The sequence below is a fragment of the Protopterus annectens genome, chromosome 4.part0 (assembly GCF_019279795.1).
Source record: "Protopterus annectens isolate FY-2018-M chromosome 4.part0, PAN1.0, whole genome shotgun sequence".
NCBI lineage: Eukaryota > Metazoa > Chordata > Ceratodontiformes > Protopteridae > Protopterus > Protopterus annectens.
This window is the reverse complement of record NC_056733.1, coordinates 1,281,281,468-1,281,305,695: the sequence shown is the minus strand read 5'-3', so window position 1 is coordinate 1,281,305,695 and position 24,228 is coordinate 1,281,281,468. Positions and strand designations below refer to the sequence as shown.

Below are 24,228 nucleotides of genomic sequence, written 5' to 3'. Positions count from 1 at the left end.
GTCAGAAGCCGGTGCTTGCAAAGCAGCTCTGGACCCAGCTGAGGTGGCGACAGGCAGAGGGTCTGAAGATGAAATAGCAGTCTGCGACATGGAGGACTCTGTAAAGGCCTCGGCAGAGGCCTGCGGCTGAAAATCTGCAGACTGCAGGGGCTGTGAAAGCACCTCACTGACTACAGCTGTTCTGACGACAATTTTTACCAGTGTGTTGTCAGTAGATTTTAACCCTGGGCCTGTCGCGGTCCTTGTCTTTGTGTTTCCTAGGTATATCAAAGTCAGGAGACCAGAAGATGCCATACTGATGAACTTAGGCCAGAATCCAAAATGCTCATACAAAATCTTAGCTCTATGATGTATGGTACGCGAGTTAAAGGAAGCACAGAGATCGCAGTTAGGGATGTCGTGCTCAAGGCCCAAACAAGTTATGCAATAGGAATGGAAATCATGGTGCGGAATTTGTTTTCCACAGGCAAGACAGTTATTAACTTTATCTGACATTCGTTAAAGCAAGAAAAGAGGATCCCCAATGGGGTACTTATCTGAAGGTGTCTTCAACTTGGTAGTCAGAAAGCGAAACAAAGGTAAACAGCCAACCAGCACTAGTGCGAATTGCATCTGCTTCAGGCTCTGCAGCAAGAAAGACTGAGGAAATGGCGTCAGCTGCCTCCCTTTATACCTGACATACTGACATCAGTTTTACAACAGGCGCTAGTCGACGTCATATACCAAGGACTCTGGTATTCGGGCCGACTGCGGGCTATTGGGAGCCGGATAACCCATATGTGAGGACTGCAACAGTGAAACACTAAGAACATCAGTGTCATTATAATATTTATTCTTAAGTATGTAAACTAGTCTTCCCAGAATTGTAAAAGAGAGAGAAACATGCTGAGCAACTCTCATGATACAATGAGACAGATCCTTCATTCAGACATAAAGTATAGTTTTGGCACTGTAACTATTATTTTTCTAGACTATCTTATTTATTTAATTTTAATCAAAACAGCAACAATTTCCATGCCTTTCAGTAGACTAATACTGCCACAGTATGAGCATAAGTTATGCAGTCAAACTTAACGGTTTGGGCTTATCTGGTGCTACTATTAACATGCTGTGGATTTCTTTTTATTTTGCGGTCAGACGAATGCTGAACTATTTATGCTCCACACATATGGTAAACCACTGACTGTGAAACTGATTTCACAGATAGTGGTAAATGAAAATAGTGGCGTTCTCTTACGATGCCTCCAAATTAATAACTAGTTAACAATGCGTTTGCAAAAAATAAATAAATAAATAATAATTCTAGTAACAAAACAGTATATCTCTTTCTAGCAAGAGTAAAACATACAAAAAATAGGCTTTACATTTAAGCCTACTTATTTTTTACTGAAGGTGCGGCTATGTGCAGCTGTGCAACTAAGTAGGAATGGTCTATGCTGTATACTGGGGGAGGGATTCTCTGCCAAATTTGACAATACTGCACTTGTTTGCATTTAGCTTGAATCAGTTTTTTAGTACAGCAGGGATTAATGAGAGTAAATTCTTATTAAATGGTATGGGCATCACAGAGGAAACTTGACAATGACTCAGTTTGCAATGTTCTGCAAATTTACTTAGTTGGAGGTCTTGGGACACAGTCTGATGGTCATAAAAGTAAATGCTGAACAAAAGAGGTGTCAGCACTGAGCCTTGAGGGAAAACACTAGTTATCGTATTACTATCTGATGAAGCATTCTGTAGGTTCTGTCATTTAACCCATTTCCTGTACATCATGCCACATAGGGATATATTTGGAATGCATTAAGCTTACTACCTATGCTAACATTGTAGATGGGATCAAATGCCTTTTTTGGGTCAAGGTATACTATGTGGTCAGCGTGATTGCTGTCAAAAGCCTGTGCTACCCTTTCAAAGTAGTTAAGTAAATTCATTAGATTGTATCTACCCTTGAGAAAGCCATACTGCTGTGTGTATAGTCTGTTGAGATTTCTGATATTTACTTTATCAGCGTTGTCGCCTCGCAATAAGACATTGTCCTGTTCGATTCTTAGCTAGAGCGTCTTCTGTGTGGCGACATGCATGAATGGGCATGCCTTTGTTGAAGGTTGTGCATCAGGGCTGGCAACTCGGCACGTTAAAATCTACTGCCAATCATTAGCGGACTGGAGTTCCGCTGTGGCGACCCCTAACTGGGAAAAGCCGAAAGACACAACAACAACTTTATCAGTTCAATTATAATATGTTACGTGGCTTTGCAAATGAGACTTGTCAGGCTGATGGACCTATATTTCACAGGGTTAGTGATGTGGCCACCATCACTGCTGATATGTGCTAAATTGCAGGTAAAATAACCCATGGCTAAGATCAGGTTAAACTGTACAGACTGTCTCTGCCAGGGTATTTTAGCACTGTTTAATAAACAGCCAGGTATATTATCAGGATCCATACAGCAAGTATATTAGGTCTTGGAAAACACCTTCAGTACATGTTGGCTGTTATTTCTTAGTTTCCTAGTATAGATAGAAAATGATCTGTAATTGTTCTTAGCTTCAGATACTAACCTAAATCCATGGGCTTGCTTTAGCAGATCCAATATTCTTTTTCATCTTTTTAGATTAGTACTAAACAAACTGCCCTTGCGAGCCATTTTAAGCCTAGCCAGCTATCCCTTGTAAGACTCAAACCCTGCACCTTGTGTTTGTAAGGCAAACACCTTAACCATTAGGCCACCCTTCCAACCCCAAAATTAGGTTGAAAATTCTGAGACACTAAACATAGGTTAGTACTAAGCTAAATGCCCTTGCGAGCCATTTTAAGCCTAGCCAATTATTCCTTGGGAGACTCAAACGCTAGACCTTCTACTTGTAAGGCAAACACCTTAAACATTAGGCCACCCTCCCAACCCTTTTTTTTAGTTACTAATCTGCTATTATTGGTCTTTTGATCTGCTGTACAGTTTAAGTAGTCTTTCTTTTTTCTATTATATACTTTATTTAAGTTGGCAGCCCTCTAAGGTCATTTGTTTTTAAAATTTCCTTTACATTTATATCTAGTTGTGACTGCCAGCTCCATACATTTATCTAAGTGGGCACAGAACTCCTGTGTGAAGTTACCCATTGTGACGATACTGGAACTGATGCGGCTACAACTGAATTCCAAAATGTTGTCATTCAAATTGATAAACTTAATGCATTTAACATTTCTGAATTCCAATACATTGGCTGCAGAGGGTTTCAAGATTTTGAAGGTGAAAGTCATTAGTTTATGATCCAGGTTAGATGGGAAAAAAGATATCAGGACCAGGGGACCAGTGAATGAATATGCAGATGACGACTTGATCAAGAATATTATGTCAGCTTCTGATTTCTCACTGGAGCATGCTTTTGATAGACTAGGGGAATTCAAATGTCAAAAGTACACTTTTACAAAATAATCTGAGACAGCATTGACATTCTATTTGTTAAATGACTGAGCTCACAGCATCTAGCAGTTTCTTGCAACCAAAGGAAACAACAAAAGTTACCTGAAAGCACGGCTACGCAAAATGGGAAGTTAATTGGCTTTGCTATCAGTATTCAATGTTTCAAACTAAGGAAAACAGATCTTTCTTGGTTCCACACCTACAGCAGACTAAACTCAGTTAGTTACATCAGTCCAACAACTTAGCCTATCTATGGATTTTTTTCCTGATTTCTTTGCATTTTCAAGTGCAGGAGATTAAAGAAACTGTGGGATGAGTGACACAACATACTGGAAAATTGGAAGCAATGACACTAGAACTTTCAATCTGCTTAGAAGAAGCTAAACACTGAATTTAAATTTTGATGGATTATATGCATACTTTAAGTAAAACAACGGATGATCAGGTAAACAGGGAGAGGCACAGTAACTTATGCATCATAGGTCTGCAGGAGGGTGTGGACCAAAAGGGCATGCTTCATTTCTTAGAGGCCTAGACACTGACTACATTGGCTCTCTGTTCTTCTACTAATCTGACATTAGAGAGGATACACAAATCTCTAGGTTCATATATTAGTATGAGCCTAACTGCCCTTGTGGACCATTTAAAGCATAGCCAATTATCCCATGTGAGAATCAAACCCTGTACATTATGTTTATAAGGTAAACACCTTAAGCATTATGCCAACCTCCACTAGCTCCACAGCCCTCCCCAGGAGACCCTTGTCAGGTTGTTCTACACTTTTTATCCTTTCACCAAAAAGATAAAGCCCTTAAAGTAGCATCGGAGCAAAAGGAGATTCAATACAGGTCTTGATCAGGAGGAAGACTCATCTCCCATTGACTGACGTGCACCATGAACAGAGTATGAAATCTTCAGTCCTGTATCCAATGATTCAAGGTTATCTTGCTAGAAGGTACATGTCTTTTCTGTCAGCTGAAAGATGCTGCTGCATTGTTGAAGGATAAATTGACACTAGACATTGTGGACACCATGGATGGAGCGTCTCACTTAACATAAAGGGGCTGACCATAAAATGAAATATCATCATTATCCTCGGGACTGAAGCAATCCAAAATAACTTCTTGTATCCCAGATCTTGAATCAGCTTTAGCAGCAAAATGAGTAGTTAACCTCTCCAAGATGTTTTAAACAACATCCTATTGTTAGCTCTTCATGGATTAAATTATCACGGGACTATTTTCCATAGTCTTTCTTCATTACCAGAGTAAGATTTGAAGTGCAAATGACTACAAATGGTTTTCTTTTTCATGTACCCCAAGCTCAAATGGTTTGTCACTCATCCTAACAGAGGCTGAGGCTGTGAATGCCATCGCAAATTGCGCTCATTTTAATGGGTGGGAGGATGTCAGGGATGTGTGAATGCTGCCATACCTAGGAAGAGTACCCTCTGATATGAACATAGTATGTTAGTTCTGGTTTGGACTTGTTTTAGAAAATTATTTGCTATTTCATACATATGTAGTAGTTTAGTTCTGCATTTTGTCAGCATATTTTCAATAATCTTTGTCATTTTGCTTAGCTGTTTTCCTAGAGTTTGCATAATGCAAATTAGTAGTTGTGCATCATTGCAGAACTGCAGTTTTTTGTTTATGGGAAACAGACATAACTTTCTGGCTCACTGACATGGCTGAAATGGGGTAATTTAAAAGACATCTCATGAATGTCTCAAGTATAAATGTTAATGGAATTAATTCCCCCACAAAGTGGACCAGAGTGCATACCTTGATTAGGGCCAAACACCTTGACATTTTGGCAGCTTAGGAAACTCATTTAACTGAGCATTCTAATCTTAACATGTGGAAATATGTTCCAGTGATTTCCTCAGCGAATTCATCTGGGAAAAGTTGGGGGGAGTGGAGTAGTGATCTTAATTAGGTAGGGTATATCAATTATGCATGTTGGTGAACTGGTATGGATTATATTCCACTAAGGTCATAAAATATTTCATCTTGTGAATATGTACTTCCATCCAGCTATGGGGCTTAAAGTAGCCAGGCAACTTTTTCAATATGTTCAAGATAAGGTGAGGGGATCACTTATATTGGTGGAGGATTGTAATTGTATTACATCGGCTCTAGACTCCTTGGCTTCAAATCCACCCTATATTTTTGCATTGACTAAATCCTTGAACAGCTGAACATTAGACTATTTCTTATTAGTTCTTGGACAGTTTCATGGGCAGGGTACACCTTCCTATACACACCATTCTATGCACTTTAGCACACTGAGTAGGATTCGTAGGATATATTTAGACAAGAGAAAAAATATGACCCTTTGTTAGAGCTGACAGTGAAACCTTACCTGTACTCAGATAACAAGGCACCCATATGCAGCCCTTCAAGAGGAGTATAGCCAACTAGCCTATCTAACATGATATTGTTAATAAAAAGACAAACATTGCCTCAGATAGATTGCACCTACAACATAATGAAGTGTTGTCACAAGTTTATTTTAGGCTGTCTTGGTGAAATAAAGCAAAAGCTAATCAATTTCTCCTTTAACCCTTGTTGGCAGCAAAAGTCATGGGATGCATCAACAACTCAAGGCATTCTGGATTAATACAGACAATATTACCAGGGTGTGTAATCTGAATCTGAGACACTTACTATGCATGCTCATTTTTAGTCCAAGCTAAACAAAATATCTTTTAAGTTACATACCTTATCCAAAGCTGACCAACAAAGGCTATACTCGATTATTACAAAAACTGAACTAATCATCTCAGTCAGAAGATAAGCCCCTCTGTGAAGATAGCTTGCATTCAGAAGTATACAAGTACCTCCCTTGGTCTACTTTTGGGTTACTTTGGCAAACATGTCTTTCAATTTGTACAGAACATTTAATCTTGCCATCTTGGAAACATTCAATTGTATTACCATTGTTAAAATTGTGGAAGGATCATGCATAAACTAGTAACTATGGACCAATTTCATTGTAGAATGTGGATTATAAAATATATATGACAATAGGGGCAAAGTGACTTACCAAATTGTTTCCCTCACTCATTCATTTCGACCAAACAGGCTTTGTTAAAGAGAGAAGCACAACACATAGCATCTTAGAAACTGTCCAATGGCTTGAAGGAGGCCAGAGGTTGCCATATAAATAGGCTATACTATCTGGGACATAAGGTTAACTTGTCAAAGTCCATTTATACGTCTAATATTAACTCCATCTCATCAGTGCGTTTAAGTATCTGGGTATTCAACTGGCTCACAGTCCACCTACTATGAGGGATTTAAACTGCCAGACCATCTAGCAACTACGTTTGAATTATGTACCGGAATGGTTAAATGGAATCTATCCTGTGAGCTGCAACTGATACTTAACAGAGATAATCCTCTACCTTAAGCTGCTTTATATCTTGCAGGAACTTCCTATGAGGATTCCACATCAATGTTTACATAAGTGGACAAACAAATATTATCCTTTCTATGATCCCTGTATACCGCTGAGGCCCACACTGTATTTATTATCCAGCTAAAGAAATGGGAGGGATGCAAGGCTTTAGTTTGGTGTCAACATATAAAGTGGTTACAGAGCAATGGGTGGTTGAAATTTACCATTTGGGTCTTGACCTGTTTTGGATCTCTGTGATGATGGAAGTATTACAATTGACTACTCAGTCAAAATACCTCATTCTCAATAACATAAGCACTCTAGAAAGTTAGTATTGGTCTCTGCAGTGTTTAATGGTTATCATATAAAATTGCCAACAATTTGTGGCTCTCGTTACTTGAATATGCTATATTATAGTTTCCGTTCCACTTTTAATTATATAGATTAGATTGGAACTATTTCCTTTTATGATTCTTCCTGGCACTGTACACTTGAAATATGCTTCCCCCTTACTAATTTGGGAGGTGACAGGCATATGGTTTGTCCACCAGCTGTACTCAGGCAATAGTCTGAAATCATTTGCTAATCTTTCATAAGAATTTGACTTGCACCACTCACATCACTTACATTATTAACAAATAACTTTCTTAATTAGAGGCAAAATTGATAACCAGACATTGGAAAATATGTATTTTCACTCTTTTTTTCTACCTTATAACAAACGGTATCACATTTCCAATGAGTAGTAATGCCAATATTTCCTCTACCTATTGTCAGTTATCTGACTTGTGCCATAACCCATGTAAAGTACTACCAGGCCTCTACTATAAAAAGACATAGTCAACATTGATAGAAAAGCGATAGGGTTACGTGCTGCAAGCTTCCCATAAAACAGCTTCATCCCCTGTGTGGAGGATATATGCAAGGAAATGTCTGTACAGATTCCTCTTAACCCCAGACAAGAGAGCTAAAATGTTTTTCTCTGCAAACCCACTGTGATGAAGATGTAAAAGTGCTGAAGTAGAGGTCACATACTCTTTGGGATTGCCTATTAATCAGTTCTTACTGTGATGCATTTTAGGAGTGAACAGAAACCCGGCTTAAGATATATGACCCAGATCTTCCCTAAATTGCAAATATACCACACAGGACAACCTATAGCTTAACATGATAGGAAGGAAGTTAGACTGAATCAAATTTGATATACATTGGAAGCTAAAGATGTATCCTCATAGTTCCAAAGGTTTTGACCTGATCTTGTTTGCTTAATTAAGACTCTGCCCATAAGTAAAACACTTTGGTTTTATCCATGCTAAGGAGCCCTTTCCTTACAAACTGCTGTGGGTGTAACCATGTGTTCCATTTGCTTATAATCTAATTATTAAGCAATAATCAAAGACTGTGTATGTGGGTATATCAGGATTTACCTATGGGTGATGTAGTTTGATTACAAAGGTGAAGTAGGTAAATCCTGATATATCCACACACAGGAGTAATTATTTCTATTATACAATAACGTTATTTAAGAAAGAAATTGCTTACATTTTTAAAAAATGTGTTTGTGTAATAGTGCTTTAGTCTCCTTCCACGTTTTGTTCTCTTTGCTGACGTACTGTGCATGCATATGGGAGTTAAGTGCCCACCCTTGCACAGTACATCCGTGTAAGAGACACAAGGGAAAAACAGCATCTACAGTGCATTGTTTTACTATTTAAAAAGTATAAAAAAATTATGAAGGACTGTGCAAAAATATTAGAAAACTCTGTAATGATTCTGTTTTTTGTTTTAGTTTTGCAGAACATAGGTCACTTTTTTCATATTTTGGAGTGTCCTTGGTAGAATAGAAAGTTTGACCACTCAATGATACTTTAGTGGCTGGAATTTTTTTCTCTTGGTATGCTCAACTTATAATGGGCACACTGGTTGGGCTGTGTAGTCAGAAGCTTAGTTTCTGAATACCAATGATCTTTTGTCGTATAATCTTTTATATAAAATGATGAACAGAACTACCCCTTAAGTTTGTCCTTCTGTTTTTCTTACTATATTATAGTTTTTGGTAGCTTATACTCCATTTTACTATTCGGTGCTTAACTCATTAGAGCAGTACATTATATCCATTTAAATAATATTGTCTATAGTACTCGTACCATGTAGCTAGTTTATCATATATTTGTATGTGTGTTCCTCATTTAAAATATAAACATCATATATTTGTGTCTTTTTCACTTAAAATATATACTTAATGCTAACATAATTTATATAAACTGCTTCTTGAAATAAATGCTGTAACATATTCTTGTATCTGTAAATATTTACATGCTTAATAGCACATCCTTATATCTGTAAATATGTTTTGTTCATTTCTTTTGTGATGCTGTTCACCCAGACTGTGACTGCAAATAGTCCATTGAGATCAGTGCACTACCCCTGTAAACAAATATAAATAAAAATATGTAATGTATATATATTGAGACATACCTCATGCAAATATTTTGTGTGAAAAACATGATGTTTTGTATGTATAAGTAGTTATTCTACAGGCTGATACCAGTTCCTGCATGTTCGTGTTCATTTTTATTACCTGCAAAATGGAAAAGAAAAGGCTATTACAAAAAAGCATAATATGTCCTCTAGTGGGTTTATTAACTACCTGGGCCAGGGAATGTTTGTTTACTAAATCTAAGGAGGGTTGGACATATCTTACATTGGAGAAATGGGTACTCCAGTTTATTAGGAGGTAGTTAAAGTGTCCCAGAATAATGGAGTCCTCATATATGGGGAATTCATCAAGCATGTTTAGGTACCTTACCTGATTTTCAGGGGATGTATAGAATGTCCTGTAACAGGCTATAAACTAGTAGTCCTGTTAGTGTGATTTGGACTTCAGTGGGCATCTGCAGTGAGTCTCTGGGAATTTATCTGGCGTTGATATGGTGCTTAACAGGTGTAGAAACACCACCACATTGCCATCAGGCCTTAGGGTATTGTAGGCTTAAAACCCAGGTACAGGGCAAGTGTTTTCTAAACCATTAAATTGAGTTGAAGTAATAATACAGATGGTGATTTATTCCAGATACAGAAGTGGGTCACAGTGAGGCAGTTTGTGGATGAGACTTCTGGGACTGAGCAGGGCCTACTTAATGTGATCCTGTTTTGGATTTCATATTTTAGTTACATTAAGATGACCTTTATTTAGCCTCTGCTTAAAAAATGGCACTATGGGGGTAGCAAGGGCTTTAGCGAGAATGTAGACGTCTTAGAACAAGATTTTCAGGCCATCCTTTGCAAAGCAGGTAGGACTGTTGAGCATCTCATCCCATGCTGACAAGTACTGGACCCCCTGGAAAGAGCTACTTAGCCAGTTGTTGAAACTAATTATATTTTCTTTGTGCCTATGTCTTATTCTTGGAGAAGAAAGGAAGGATTCCATTCAAGATCACAGTCTTACCTGCATTTGTAACATACAGGGAGAGTTCTGACATGTCTCCCTGCATATCCCTTAGAATTTACATCATGACTTCTTCATTCCCTTGTGAACCACCACCCTACCTTAGTCATATTTGTTAGGTGAAAAGATCTTTAAGAGTTCTTTTAACATCAGAGATCATGATAACAGAAAGGCAGCTCACTGTCACCCAGTCTTTGCCCATACTTGTGAGTGAAGAACTAATGTACATGACTATTGAGTTGCCTTTCACTAGAGTATTGTTTGTACTTGATTTGAGATGATGTTGAAAGTGTGCCCAAAGGTAATGTGGTGTTTGGTGGTCTAGGGGGCTTGGCAAGGATTGTTTGTGCAGCCTCAGCATAGCACATTTTATTAAGGGTTTGTGACGAATGTGGTGGATGTGTGCACTGTTCACAGTCCATTTTGTTTTGTGACTTGAACCACATTGTTTAAATATTCACATCTCTCAAAAGCAGAATTACTTGAGTTTTGTTAGTGCTGATGTTAAGTTGTTTGTTAGATAAGTAGTGCCAGATTCGGTTAAAATAATTGTGAAGAAGAAATTTTATTTCAGAGGTTCTCATGCTAGACTAGAGTGGGATTAGATCATTACTTTAAATAGTAGCAGAAAGGCCATTTCAGTGTAAAGTGAGGGGTGAGATGAATAATGAGAAATTATAGGAGCGCAGTACTATTCAGTCCTTAGTTACAAGTCTTTTGTATGAAGTCAAACACTAACTTCAGCCACAAAGACTATATCTGGCAAGTTATTATAAAACCAAGTAAGAGGGCAGCAAATAAAACAAATAAAATCAATGAGTATTCTATAGACAAACAATAATCCACCACTTAGAAAACCGCTATCAGTACTGTTGAGTTTTATTGATAACTGGCAAAAGGGTTGGTAGATACTGTGGCAGAAGCTTGTATTTGTTTTCTGACCAATGAAAGAGGACCTCCTTTGGAACTAACCATGAATCTGTCATTACAGATCTTTCTGATGTGAATCAATATCCATGATGAAAGAAAAGCACCAAACCTGAAACATAACACAGGAACAAAGATGGTCTGTAGATGGTAAAGATTGCTGATTGCTTTGCATGGATCTGTTTTCATGCAGATTCCGATAATGTTGCTATCTTCGACCTTAAAAAGTGATAAGGACTTCTAAAGGAATGTTGGTGCAATCAAGAGACTTAGGAGTATTTCAAAGGATGTTTCTGTTTCCATGGGTTAGTTTTGATGTTGGGTTGGGAGGCTATCAGGATTAAATCCACATCTCTTGATAACTGTAGCAGCATTTTAGTAATAAATAATGTAGTTAAAATGACAAGCTTATGTTAAATGTACAGGCTTAGTGAACTTTTTTGAGAATGCTTAAGAGGTGCAAAGAAACCAGCCCTTGCTTTCCATCTCTCTCCCTCTCTCTCCCTTACTCTAAGTGCTGTGCTGTATGATTGCTTGATATTTTCCTACTAAGATCCTTACAGTTAATTCTGGTGTGTGCTAGAGTACTTGCAAGCGTTTAGTATTCAAGTAAAAGAGAGGGAGAGGAGCATAAATAAGAAATTATGAATGGCTGTAATTAAAAGAGCACTTTTTTGCCTTGGGGGGTTTCTTCTGCTGGGTTGAGATTCTTTGTATCCTGCTGCTACATGGCTCTATCTTACACCAGTCTGTGGCATTTTAGCTTTGACAGTTCACCCCCGAGTTTATCCTCTCTAAGCCAGAGTCAGTAGGCCCCCTCCCTTTAAGGCTGGTGATGATGGGTCTCCTTCAGGAGATGAGTGCGTCTGAAAGGGCCCACTGTTGCGTAATGTGGTAGGCTTATATTAATTGGGCTGCGGCAACCCTCCCTCATGTGCTTTGGTGACTGAGATAAGATCAGCCATGAGACATGCTTACTGAAAGTGATCCCACCTTGGGCCCAAAGACAAGTACCTCCCCAGACCCATCTGCTACTTACAATAGGGTCTCGAGCCACTAATCAAACAAGGGTTACATGAGCTATAGTCATAGCATTATCTCTCTGTGCCAGTGGAGAAAAATCAGAAAAAGTATTTTAATGTAATATTTAGCTGTAGTGGGTAGAAAGGAGAAATGATGGAACATGAAGATAGGATATTACTGGAGCATGCAAGAAGAAACATAGTGACTGGAAAGAATGCAGTTTTGAAGTTTGGGAAACTTGCGTTGGGGAGTGAAAAGTCAGTAACATAGACAAACAGACATAAATTATCCCCTTTTTTTACTGACCATTTTCAAGAACAATGTCCTTAAGACAAGTCTATATTGCATAGTCAAAGTTACGTAACTTCGAACACCAAATGGTCGAACCATAACCATTACATAACTTTGACTACCTAAAAAAAACAAAAACACAACGGACAACAAAATAAACTGCACCCCCCATACCCCCCCCCCGCTACGTATATACATTTTTATAAATTAGAACGTATGGTCTCGACCATATGTGGTTCAAACTTGTAAAAGTTCAATGACATGATAGGAACCCCCTTAAGACTAATGAAAATTTTAGGTTATGTTTGCACTATGTATATTGAAGCCTGGATCTCCAGAAACAGGTAGAATTATTTACATAACACTTTTAGGGAATCTTCCTAGAGTAATTAGTTTTACCCGTAGCAAATGCAAAATAGCAGCTATACCCTGAATTTTAATAACAATAGGTAGTTAGATAGATAGATAGATAGATAGATAGATAGATAGATAGACAGATAAACTGATAGATGGCTAGACATATATCTATATCTATATCTATCTATCTGGATATGTATACATATATGTATACACACATATATTTTATATATATATATATATATATATATATATATATATATATATATATATATGTATGTATATACATATATATATTTATATATATATATATATATATTTATATATATATATATATATATATATATACATATATATATATATATATATATATATATATGTGTGTATATATGTGTTCCTATCAGTTGATCAAATTTTCAGAAACTCAAAATTCATATGGTCAACTCCATATGATCAAGTTTTTGAAAACTCGAAGCTTTTGAGTGGAGATCATGGTACAGTGCAGATCTGGAAATTTACCCTTTTCCTCACTGTAGTGCGATCTTGGAGTTGGTATATATTTTGTTGGCTCTATTCCCCATATGTGGGGGGGGGGTGCAAAAATGAAAAAGAAAAGATAGATTTTTATTTTTTTTGTGGGGTTTTTTGATATTTGAGTTTTTGCAAACTCGATCACATGGTCTCGACCATATGAATTTCAAGTTTCTGAAAACTCAATCATCTGACATAGACCCCCCCCCCCCCACACACACACACATATATATACATATATATATATATATATATATATATATATATATATATATATATATATATATATACATACACATACAGACAGACACACACACACACACACACACACACACACACACACACACACACACACACACACACACAAATAAATGCCATTTCTTATGTCACAACATATAATAAAATAAGATATATCAGTTTCGGAGAGAAACATATTCTTTTTAGGCCTAACATCAAAATAACTCTGAGTATGTATTATATGCATTGTTGTGAAAGCTTTTATGATCATCACCTTGAAGACAAGGGAGTGTTTCAGTGCTTTTTGAACTATTCTTCAAATGCAGACCTGAATTAGATTGCACCTTTGATAGCTCTGTATTGCGAAAAAAAACATAAAACAAGTCTCATATTTTAAATGTAGCATTACCTATATAAGAAAGCATAGCTTCTGTTAACAGGTATAGTATAGTTTGGTTTCAAGCCAGAAGGGTGGCATAGCTGACCGTGATTGCCAGCACTGGGATTACCATATACTGCAGTATTTGCTACATTGCTCCAAAAGAATGACTAATTATTTAGGGGGAACCTATTTTTCTTAACTGTTTTAAATTAATAGAAATTTTTCTTCAAGCTGTTAAGTTTCCCTGGACACATGATTTTACCTCTCTTATGAAAAACACTGCAACTTATGTATGTTCTTATGTTTTTATGAAGCACTACAACTGCACTAATATCCTTCATTAATATTGTATCACTGGCCCGTGACAATAATAAACTAGTCTCATGTCTGTTCCTCGACCTGTCCAAAGCCTTCAACACTGTCTCCCATCCCCTCCTCCTAGACAAAATCTCTCACCTAAGATTCTCTCCTCCCACCTTATCCTGGTTCTCCAGCTATCTCTCTAACTGCCAGCAAGCTGTTAAATGGCACTCTGCTCTCCCCCCCCCAAGCGTCCCAATGGGTGTCCCCCAAGGATCCATACTGGGGCCACTGCTCTTCAATATTTTCACCAACCTACTTTACATTTCTTGTACCAACTCCACACTTGTACAATATGCTGATGATTCTACAGTCATCACCATTGCTAACAATCCATCTGACCTCCACTCTACTACCCAAGTATCATTCACCACCATAGAGACATGGCTTTGTGACAACACATTAATTCTCAACCCTAAGAAAACTAAGTTCCTATTCTTCCTCCCAAAAAACCTCATCAATCTCAAAACAACATTTTCCATCCTATCTAGAATAACACTGTCATTACCTCTGACCCTAGGAGTCATAATAGATGATCAGCTTAAATTTGATCTCCAAATCATCACCTCTATCAAAAAGACTCACCAGAAACTCGGACTCCTTTACCAAAACAAAAGACATTTAACCAACTCAGCCAGAATATCTCTCTCCCATGCATTTCTTCTTCCCACCCTCCTTTATAGCTCTGAATTATACACAAATCTTAACACCACACTCATAACCAGACTTGAAACTACATATAATAAAGTTGCCAGATTTGTTGAAAACCAAACCTACAAATCACACCATTGCCTATCTCTTAAACAGTTGCAGTGGCTTGAATTTCCTCATTTGCTGTTACTACAGCAACTGTTAATTATCCACTCCATCCTCTATCTACCATCTTTCTGCCCTAGCCTTCAATCAATTATAACTAAATATTCTCCAACCAGCACGTTACATAGCTCAGACCAAGACTTCCTAGAGACCTGTAAAACCAAATCAGGGTGTATACTTTATAACTATAACCCTGCTACAAGTTGGAACCAACTACCCCTAGAAATTAGGCCCCTTAACCAAACAAAACATTTCAAACTAGCCATTCAGGAATATGTAATAAATAAATGGTCCTGCCATTGTAGTCATCCTCCCTGAAACTACCCAACCCTAGCTTCTTTCTCATCCCTTTGTTCACTTCCACTGTCTGTCTTAATATCCATCTGCCTTTCTGTCTCGTTGCTTAACCTCTATATTACCTTACTACTCCATCTGTAACTATACTGTATATAACTATTTATTAATAATGAACACTGTTTTCCCTACATTGACGTAGTACCTACGTTTTTGTTGTAAAAATTCTGACATTGTACTCTATTGCTCTTCTGTATGATTTGTTGTAAATGCTTTTTGCAGTTTGATCTCTAACATTTGTACCCAACTGTTTTCTGTAAAATTTTATTGTAAAATGTTATTTCTCTAATTCTTTTAGCTGCCAATGCAATTTTCTTGATGGCTTCATGTAAAATGTTAATACTGATTGCGGAGCTTTTCCCCCTCGGTCTCCACTGAAAACGAGCTAATGCTCAGCTGGACTAACCCGGTTAACCAATGTAAAATAAATAAATAAATAAAAGAATGATTGATTTAAACATAATTTAGTTTTTCAAATTTGCTGTTTCAGAAGAATAACTTGGACTTTTGTGAGACTTGTGTAAAACCGGAGTCAACTTTTTGGTGTTGCACATTTTTTGGGAATTTGATAGACTATATAGTTGAAGATCCATTCAGAACTTAATGCTGCAATATGAGCTTAAACATGCATTACTAGTCACTTTGCATTTTTTTTTATTTGTTGATGACAAACCTAATGCTGCATTTTTCATATGGACAATATGATTTTATATAGCTTATTTACATTTTTAGCTAGTGATATGAACAAAACAACAGTATTTTTAGATATTCTGTCACTTAGTTTTTGGTTGCTTTATTATCACAGCTGGGTTTTGAAACTGAAAAATGTTTGGGAATTAGGCAATTAAACTTGAATCAATGGACCCAATAGTTCAGTTCATTCACCTGATAAGCTGACTGTGTGCAGATTGTGGACACAAGGTATATTTCTTAAATCCTGGAAGATCACAATTATTTTTTTTATTTCAGTTTTGCCTAATATTCCACACTTGGCTTCATACAGCACTATATGCTACTTTTTTTTAGAAATCCTGTAAATGTTATTGCACCTTGTTATTTCCAGCAGTCAACATTGGCAACTCTACATCTGTCTAACTGTATTGTTTTGTATGTGTGTGTGTGTGTGTGTGTGTGTGTGTGTGTGTGTGTGTGTGTGGGGGGGTCTACTTCAGATCACTGAGATCCCATTTCACTGACTTTCATTTCACTGAGACTAAATCACCTAATTTTCAAAATACTGAAAATGCATTTCACTGAATTGTAAGCTATAGACTTCCCAGCAGTAGTGGCATGTGTAGAGTACTGTGAGGCAAGTAAAAGTTATATAGGTTCATAGGTTGGTACTAGACTATTGGCCCTAGGGCCTATACAAGCCTAGCCATAACAGTTCCCTGGCTATTTCTTCCCACACAATTTACTTCCCTGGTCCCCTGTCTAGCAGGGTGACTGACGTGATCCCCGGGGTGAATTTCCTTTCTCCCATCCAATCGTCAAGGTTGCTTTCAAAGAGGGCCAAGGAGGTGCTCTGCTTGACATGTATGGACAGTCTATTCCAGAGTCTGGGGAGTCTCTGGGTCAGGAACCTATATCCCTCCAGCATGTTTTGTTTATTGTGATGACAAGATTTAGATCCCTGGAGCGAGTGGCTCTGAGGAATTGGGATTTCTTTAAGTGTAGCATGTCCAACAGCTCTGGGTTTGACATGGCCTTGTATGTTAAGCAGAGATCGCCTCTGAGTAGACGATATGCGACAGAGTATAGCTGGAGTTTTTTAAGACGGTCAGCATAGGGCATCTGCTTTAGGCCTGTGATTCTTTTAGTGAGGTATTTCTGCGGCCTTTCCAGTTGTTGCAGATGTCTTGTGAGGTACATACCAAATGGAGCGTTGTATTCTATAATGGGTCTAATGAAGGATGAGTACAGTGGGACAATGACCTCCTTTTTTCTGGATGCAAAGCCCTTACTGCTGAGGTGTGCCACATAGAAGGATTTTCTGACTGTTGTGGCGATGAGGTTATTGAAAATGAGCCCACTGTCCACCTGTGTCCCTAAGACTCTTATCACACTTTCAGTGTTTAGTGTACTGCCACCTATGTGGTAATTCACGGGTACATGTTTTTTCCCAAAAGGGATAACTATACATTTCTTGGCACTGAGCTTGAGCCCATGGCTCTGGCACCAAGCCTCTGTTTCTTTAAAGCCCTTTTGTAGAGTATACACATCACTTGGGGATTCAATAATAGCTCCCAGTTTGCAGACATCTGCAAACTTTGTTAGCCAGAGCCCCTTAGTGTTGGCCTGTACTTCAGAGAAGTAGATGCCAAACAAGAGCAGTCCCAGGACTGAACCCTGAGGTACTCCACTTGTCACTTGTCTGGCGCTGGATTTAGAGTCAGCTACTTTTACAGTGTGGGTTCTGTCAGTAAGCCATTTGGCAACCCATCGAGTGACGTAGGGATTAATGCCCAGCTTAGTAAGTTTATCTATGATTCCAGAGTGGGGGTTGGTGTCAAAGGCCTTGGTGAGGTCCAGATAGGCTGTGTGGACTGCCTTACCCTCATCCACGGCTCTGGAGACTCATTCGAAGAAGTCAAGCAGGATCAGGAGACAAGATTGGCCCTTCACAAACCCAAACTGGGTGGGGTCCAGTGTTTGAAGGTTGCCAATATCTTTGTTTATAAGTTCCATGATAATACGTTCCATGGCCTTGCAGATCAGGCTCGTCAGACTAATGGGGCGGTAGTTCCCGGGATCCAAGGTGGATCCCCCCTTGTGGAGTGGGATAACTGTAGCTGTGCGCCACTCAGTGGGAACAAAACCTGAGGTGAGGGTATGATTAAACATGACACTTAGGTGAGGAGCCAGTTCATTTTGTAGTTCATGTAGTACACAGCCCGGGATGTCATCTAGTCCCATGAATTCTGTATTCTTAGCTTTGGAGAGTGCGTTTTTTACCTGCATGGCCGTTATTACCGGAATTTGGCAATCTTCCGGTATTGAGATGGGTCATTTAGGGGGTGAGAGGGGGGTGAAGTTGGCACTGAATCAATCTGCCAGGATATTGGCAATATCCTTGGGATCAGTATATTTAATGCCATTCTGTTGCAGCTCAGAGCAAATCTGGGCATTGCCATTTAAATTCTTGACATAGTTATAGAATGCCTTGTGTTTGTCTTTGGAATCTTTGGCAATTTTATTTTCATAACTAGCTTTGGAGGATTTTACGAGGGATCTCAGCTTCTTACTGAGGCTGGTAAGGGAATTTTTTGCATCGTGGGATTTTCCTCTTTTCTGCAACAGTTTCTTCCTTTTGTTGTAAAGTTTGTTTATGGCAGGGGACCACCAGATTTGCTTCCTTTTTTTGGAGGAGAGCATCTTGGTTCTATTTAGGATGGCACGATTCATGCATGAGTGGATGTGCTTGTACAGTGTCTTAGTGTAGGACTCAGCAGTCAAACTTTCATTTCCCGTCTGCATGGGTGTCATGAAGTTTATCACTTCTGACTTGAGTAGCATGAAGTTGGCTTTGGAGAAGTTTTTTATGGAGGTTTCCATACTGGGGAGTGGGGGTGGGATGTGGATGTTTAGGGTGATTTGCTAATGATGTGACCTGACCAATGAGGGGGTGACTATAGGTGTGGAAGATCGATTTCCCATGTTGGTAATTACCAGGTCTAGGATATTGGAGCCCCTGGTGGGACTATGTATTAGTTGATCCAGGACATTAGAATTTATGAATTCCAAGAACCGTTGGGCAAAGGTGTTGATACATGAGTAGTTTTCCCAGTTAATTGCAGGATAGTGCAAATCACCCAGTATTAGGGTGTTTAGTTGTATCATAATATTTTCCAGTATGTTTAGAAGGGTGTAAGGAGAATCTTGGGGCATGGTGGAGGATCTGTAGCAAGCTACAGTTTGGAATTCAGTCTTACCTAGTGTTAGTTGCACCTGGAGAATTTCAGATGCATTGTGTTGGGCAACTAGCCTGGTGGTGTGAATATCCTTGGTGAATATGGACACTCCTCCACCTTTAGTGTTTTGATCCTGGTTTGGTGGCCGAAAAGTGTGGAAAGAGTTGTAGCCTGGTATTGCAGGGGGTGCTCTCTGGAGCCTTGAACCAGGTCTCAGTTACTGCACAGATATCGATGTTCTCCATTTTTAGGAGTGTCTCGAGAGAGTGCAGCTTGAGCTTTAGACTTCTAGCACTGAGTAGCATTACCTTCATATTTTGCATGCTTTTACCTGCTATGGTGGTGGTTTTGTCCTTTGAACTTTGCCTTTCCCCACTGTAGTGTGATCCTGGAGTTAGTATATATAGTTAGGGGTGGATAAGTAAGTCGTTTTTAAGTTGTGGAAAGAGGTAGTCATTAGTTTTGGTTTGTCTATGGTTTCCCATTTCATCTTTTGAAATTTTGCATTGTAATTTGTCAGTGAAATGAGATTCAGTGACATGAGTTGTCAGTGTTGTGAAAATTAGATGATTTGGTCTCAGCGAAATGAAAGTCAGTGAAATCAAGCTTCAGTGATGTGAAGTAGACCCCCTATGTGTGTGTATGAGTATGTATCAAAAATCAGCCGAATTCCTGACTTACACATTCTTGTTCCTTACTGGGATAGGCAACAGCTACCCATGAGTGCAAATGGCAATAAACAAATAACTTAGTTAACTTCATATGTTCTGAAGGATGCAAAAACAGACATATTATAAGCAGCTATCATATTGATAGTTTATTGTAAGACCTAGATATACACTTATAGAAACATGAATGCACACACAGATACACACGCACACACACACACACACTACACCTTTGACCACTATGGAGATTTGTCAACTAACTGGTGCACATCATTGGTATATGGGAAGAAATCAGACATCAGTGAAAATCTATGCAGGCAGAGGAGGAATATACACAATGCACACAGAAGGAATGACAGTCAGGAATCAAACCAGAGAACCAAGCACTGTCGTGCAGCAGTTTTATGTATTCTACCAGCATGTTGTCATCTCTAACTGAACAACTTAAACCTAGCAAGCATCTGAAGAAAATTGCAGTATGTGTTTTTTCATTCCTGAAATAAAAGCATCAAATATTCTGCTTAATTTGTTTCCCTTGTATTCCCAACTCAATAAAAATGCCACCCTTACTGTGACAAACTACCCCAATCCATTATTATAGCATCTTTCTTTTGGTATAGACTCATGTTCAGTCTGTGACAAACTCCCCCATTCCATTATTATAGCATCTTTCTTTTGGTATAGACTCATGTTCAGTCTGTGACAAACTCCCCCATTCCATTATTATAACATCTTTCTTTTGGTATAGACTCATGTTCAGTCTGTGACAAACTCCCCCATTCCATTATTATAGCATCTTTCTTTTGGTATAGACTCATGTTCAGTCTGTGACAAACTCCCCATTCCATTATTATAACATCTTTCTTTTGGTATATAATCATGTTCAATCTGGGACAAACTGCCCCAATCCATAATTATAACATCTTTATTTTGGTATATACTCATGTTCAATCTGATACAAACTGCCCCAATCCATAATTATAACATCTTTATTTTGGTATATACTCATGTTCAGCGCACAAGCAATAGCTATATAATATGCAACGAAATATTCAGCTACTTTAATTGCATTGATTATTTATATTAATACTATTTTAATTATGCATTAAGTTCTTTGTTGTCATGTCCCACATATATATTTTGTTTTTTTCAAAATACAACAAAAACTATTTATAACATACATGCATACATACGTATATACATATATAAACATTTAACAGATGCCACTGCATTAGGTTTTCATTTTGATGTCACTTACCTGCAGTGTGGGATGGGACTTTTTCATGTCACCCCAGCAAAGGACCCAGATCTGATCATGTGATTTGTCATAATGCAATTTCACAGGAACAGCATTTGTTTGCACAGACTTTGGTGTGGGAGAAAAAAAATGAATATTAAATGAGTTACAAGTAAAAAAAAAGAACCATTAAAAAAAGCATTTCTGAATATGATGAATAATGATTTCTTTTGGCAATAAATAGCATTGTCTTAGAAACCTTCCATTCTCAATACTCAAATAATTCACTTGAAATCATCTGATATGCTTCTGTTGGATTACCCCGTTATTACTTGTATAACAGAGTTGCTTCTGGGATGTAAAACGTTCCCTGTCCTGTTACAGTAATCAGTGTACATAATAATTATACAAGCTCCATGAAACACATATTGCTTGTGTAATTTACAAATATCAAAAACACAAAGATCATGTGACCTAGAAATTAGTGCTACCCCCCTACCAAGTCAAATGTGGGCTGCAATTACACTTCATGGAGTTGACTGTCAGTCTAGTGATCAAGACGTGTACATGATGTTACATGAAGATAATCTATTTTTTTTTAAGCTTTTGAATCTTTCATTTTGTTATGTTAAAGATTTAATTGAGTATATATGACATATGATACAGCAATGTAATGTGTCATATAATTTAAATGTAACACATGGAATATATTGATTTTGATTAGAAACTGACCAAAAATAAAAAAACACTGTTAAGCATTTTTCAAACCACAATCCTTCAGACAACTCTGATAGGTTTAAAACACTTTGCTCTACAACACACACACACACACACACACACACACACACACACACACACACACACACACACACACACACACGGGCGCGCACTTGCACAAACACACACGTGAAAAACAAAAAAAGTTTCACTATGAAGTGTCTAGCAACTTTCAAAAAATGTTTGCTCATGTGGCAACTTTCAAACTTTTTTTCTTCCTCTCTTTAGCTGTTACTACTTTAAGGCAGATAAAACTTATTACAAAGAATTGTGAAAGTGTCACAGATCATAACTCCAGTGTGTTAAATGTTCTCAAAATGAATTCCATGATTCACCCTCTGATCTTCATTCTTGAGGTGAATTTCTTTGAATCAATTTCTTGAACAAATAAACTGGTTATGGTCAGCAATCTGATTATAGTATTCTATGAGGTTAATTATGAAGAATCATCTCTCATTTAATAAATATACAATTATTAAATCACAAAGATTATTTGACCACAAACTATTTAAAACTTTGGAAAATCACATTTCAAAACACTGACACTCATGGGATCAATTTCCCATGCATCTCTAGTGTGGCAAAACTACACAATCCCCCACTATACATATTAATGTGTGTGTGTGTGTGTGTGTGTGTGTGTGTGTGTGTGTGTGTGTGTGTGTGTGTGTGTGTGGACATCTGCATCACTTAAATGTGCACTACACCAACATGAGTATACTCTTTTATTTCAGTCACGTCACTAGAAATGTTATGTGTGTTAAAATTCCATCTACACACTTAGTTTCTGTTAACAGAAAATGAATACTTAACAGAAGTATACTTTTACTCCTAGCATTTGCTTCACAAAATCTGCCACAGTGTTTTCAGCATAGACTTTCTTCAAAAATCCAGCCATGGACTCTCAACACTATGCACTGTGAACAAGTCCTAGAAATAACAAGTGGGTACACACTTCCCTATTCATATAAGTACAATACTGGGATTTGACTGAAAAAAGTCCAGATGGATAAGTGCACTTACCTGATTACACATAATGGAAGATTGTGGTAGCCACCTGGTGTTACATCCAATAATATTTTTTATAGCATTTTGTCAAGATATTATCTTAAACTTATTCTACTCCATCACATCAAATGTCATAATCAGCCCATAACACCTTATGTCCAAGAATCAACCCCCCTCTCCTATCATAACTAATTATATGCAAGGCAAAAACAAAACCACCTTCTCCCTGCATCCTGTATCAACTGAAGTAATTAAAAAAACTGCTTAGGAAACTAAACCCCACCAGACCAGCTGCAGACAACTTACCTGCTAGGCTAACTGCTAAGGGGACTGCCTATCGAGTGTCTATTCTTATCAATAGATCCATAGTAGAACACCAAGTCTCAACCATTTGGAAAACCTCCCACATTATCCTACTTCATAAAGGAGGTACGTCAACAGATCTGTCTAACTACCATCCAATCACAACATTATCACCACTGTCTAAAATAGTAGAGAGAATCATTCACAAACAAATCGCAGATTACCTGCATATTAACAAACTGCTTACCAATACTCTTCACAGTTTTTGACCATATCGCAGTACTGCCACCACACTAATGTCATTTACTAGTACTATGAACCTTCACAGAAACAACAGTGGATAAATATCCTTTATCTTTCTAGACCTATCAAAAGCCTTTGATATGGTCTCACATAACAAACTTCTGAATGTCCTCTGTGACCTGAACGTATGTCAATCTACCCTTGCCTGGATACAGGATTACTGAACTGGGCAACAGCAAGCAGTACCTTGGCAACAAACAGTATCTTCTCATCTGCCAGTGATTCTAGGAGTACCACAAGGCTCAATTTTAGGCCCCTTACTCTTTTCAGTATTTCCAACCTCCATATCTCAGCCCCACAAGTCGCACTCATCCAATATGTAGATGATTCAGTAGTGATATGTGCTGCTGCTTCCATACATGAACTACAAACACTAACACAACAATCCTTCTTAGCAGTAGAGACCTGGATAACAAACTCCCAACTAATTCTGAACCTCCCAAAAAGCAAACTCATGATATTACAACCCACT

At 37.9% G+C, this 24,228-nt stretch overlaps 1 protein-coding gene across 2 annotated transcripts in view; it reads right to left on the bottom strand.

Moving 5' to 3' along the window:
- Positions 1-24,228, bottom strand: part of FSTL4 (follistatin like 4) — a 3,154,652-nt gene that overhangs the window by 61,575 nt on the left and 3,068,849 nt on the right. For both annotated transcript variants that reach the window (XM_044069164.1, XM_044069165.1), the window contains one exon: positions 21,387-21,494. In XM_044069164.1, coding sequence (XP_043925099.1) covers positions 21,387-21,494 — 108 coding nt within the window. The remainder of the gene's footprint in view (positions 1-21,386; positions 21,495-24,228) is intronic.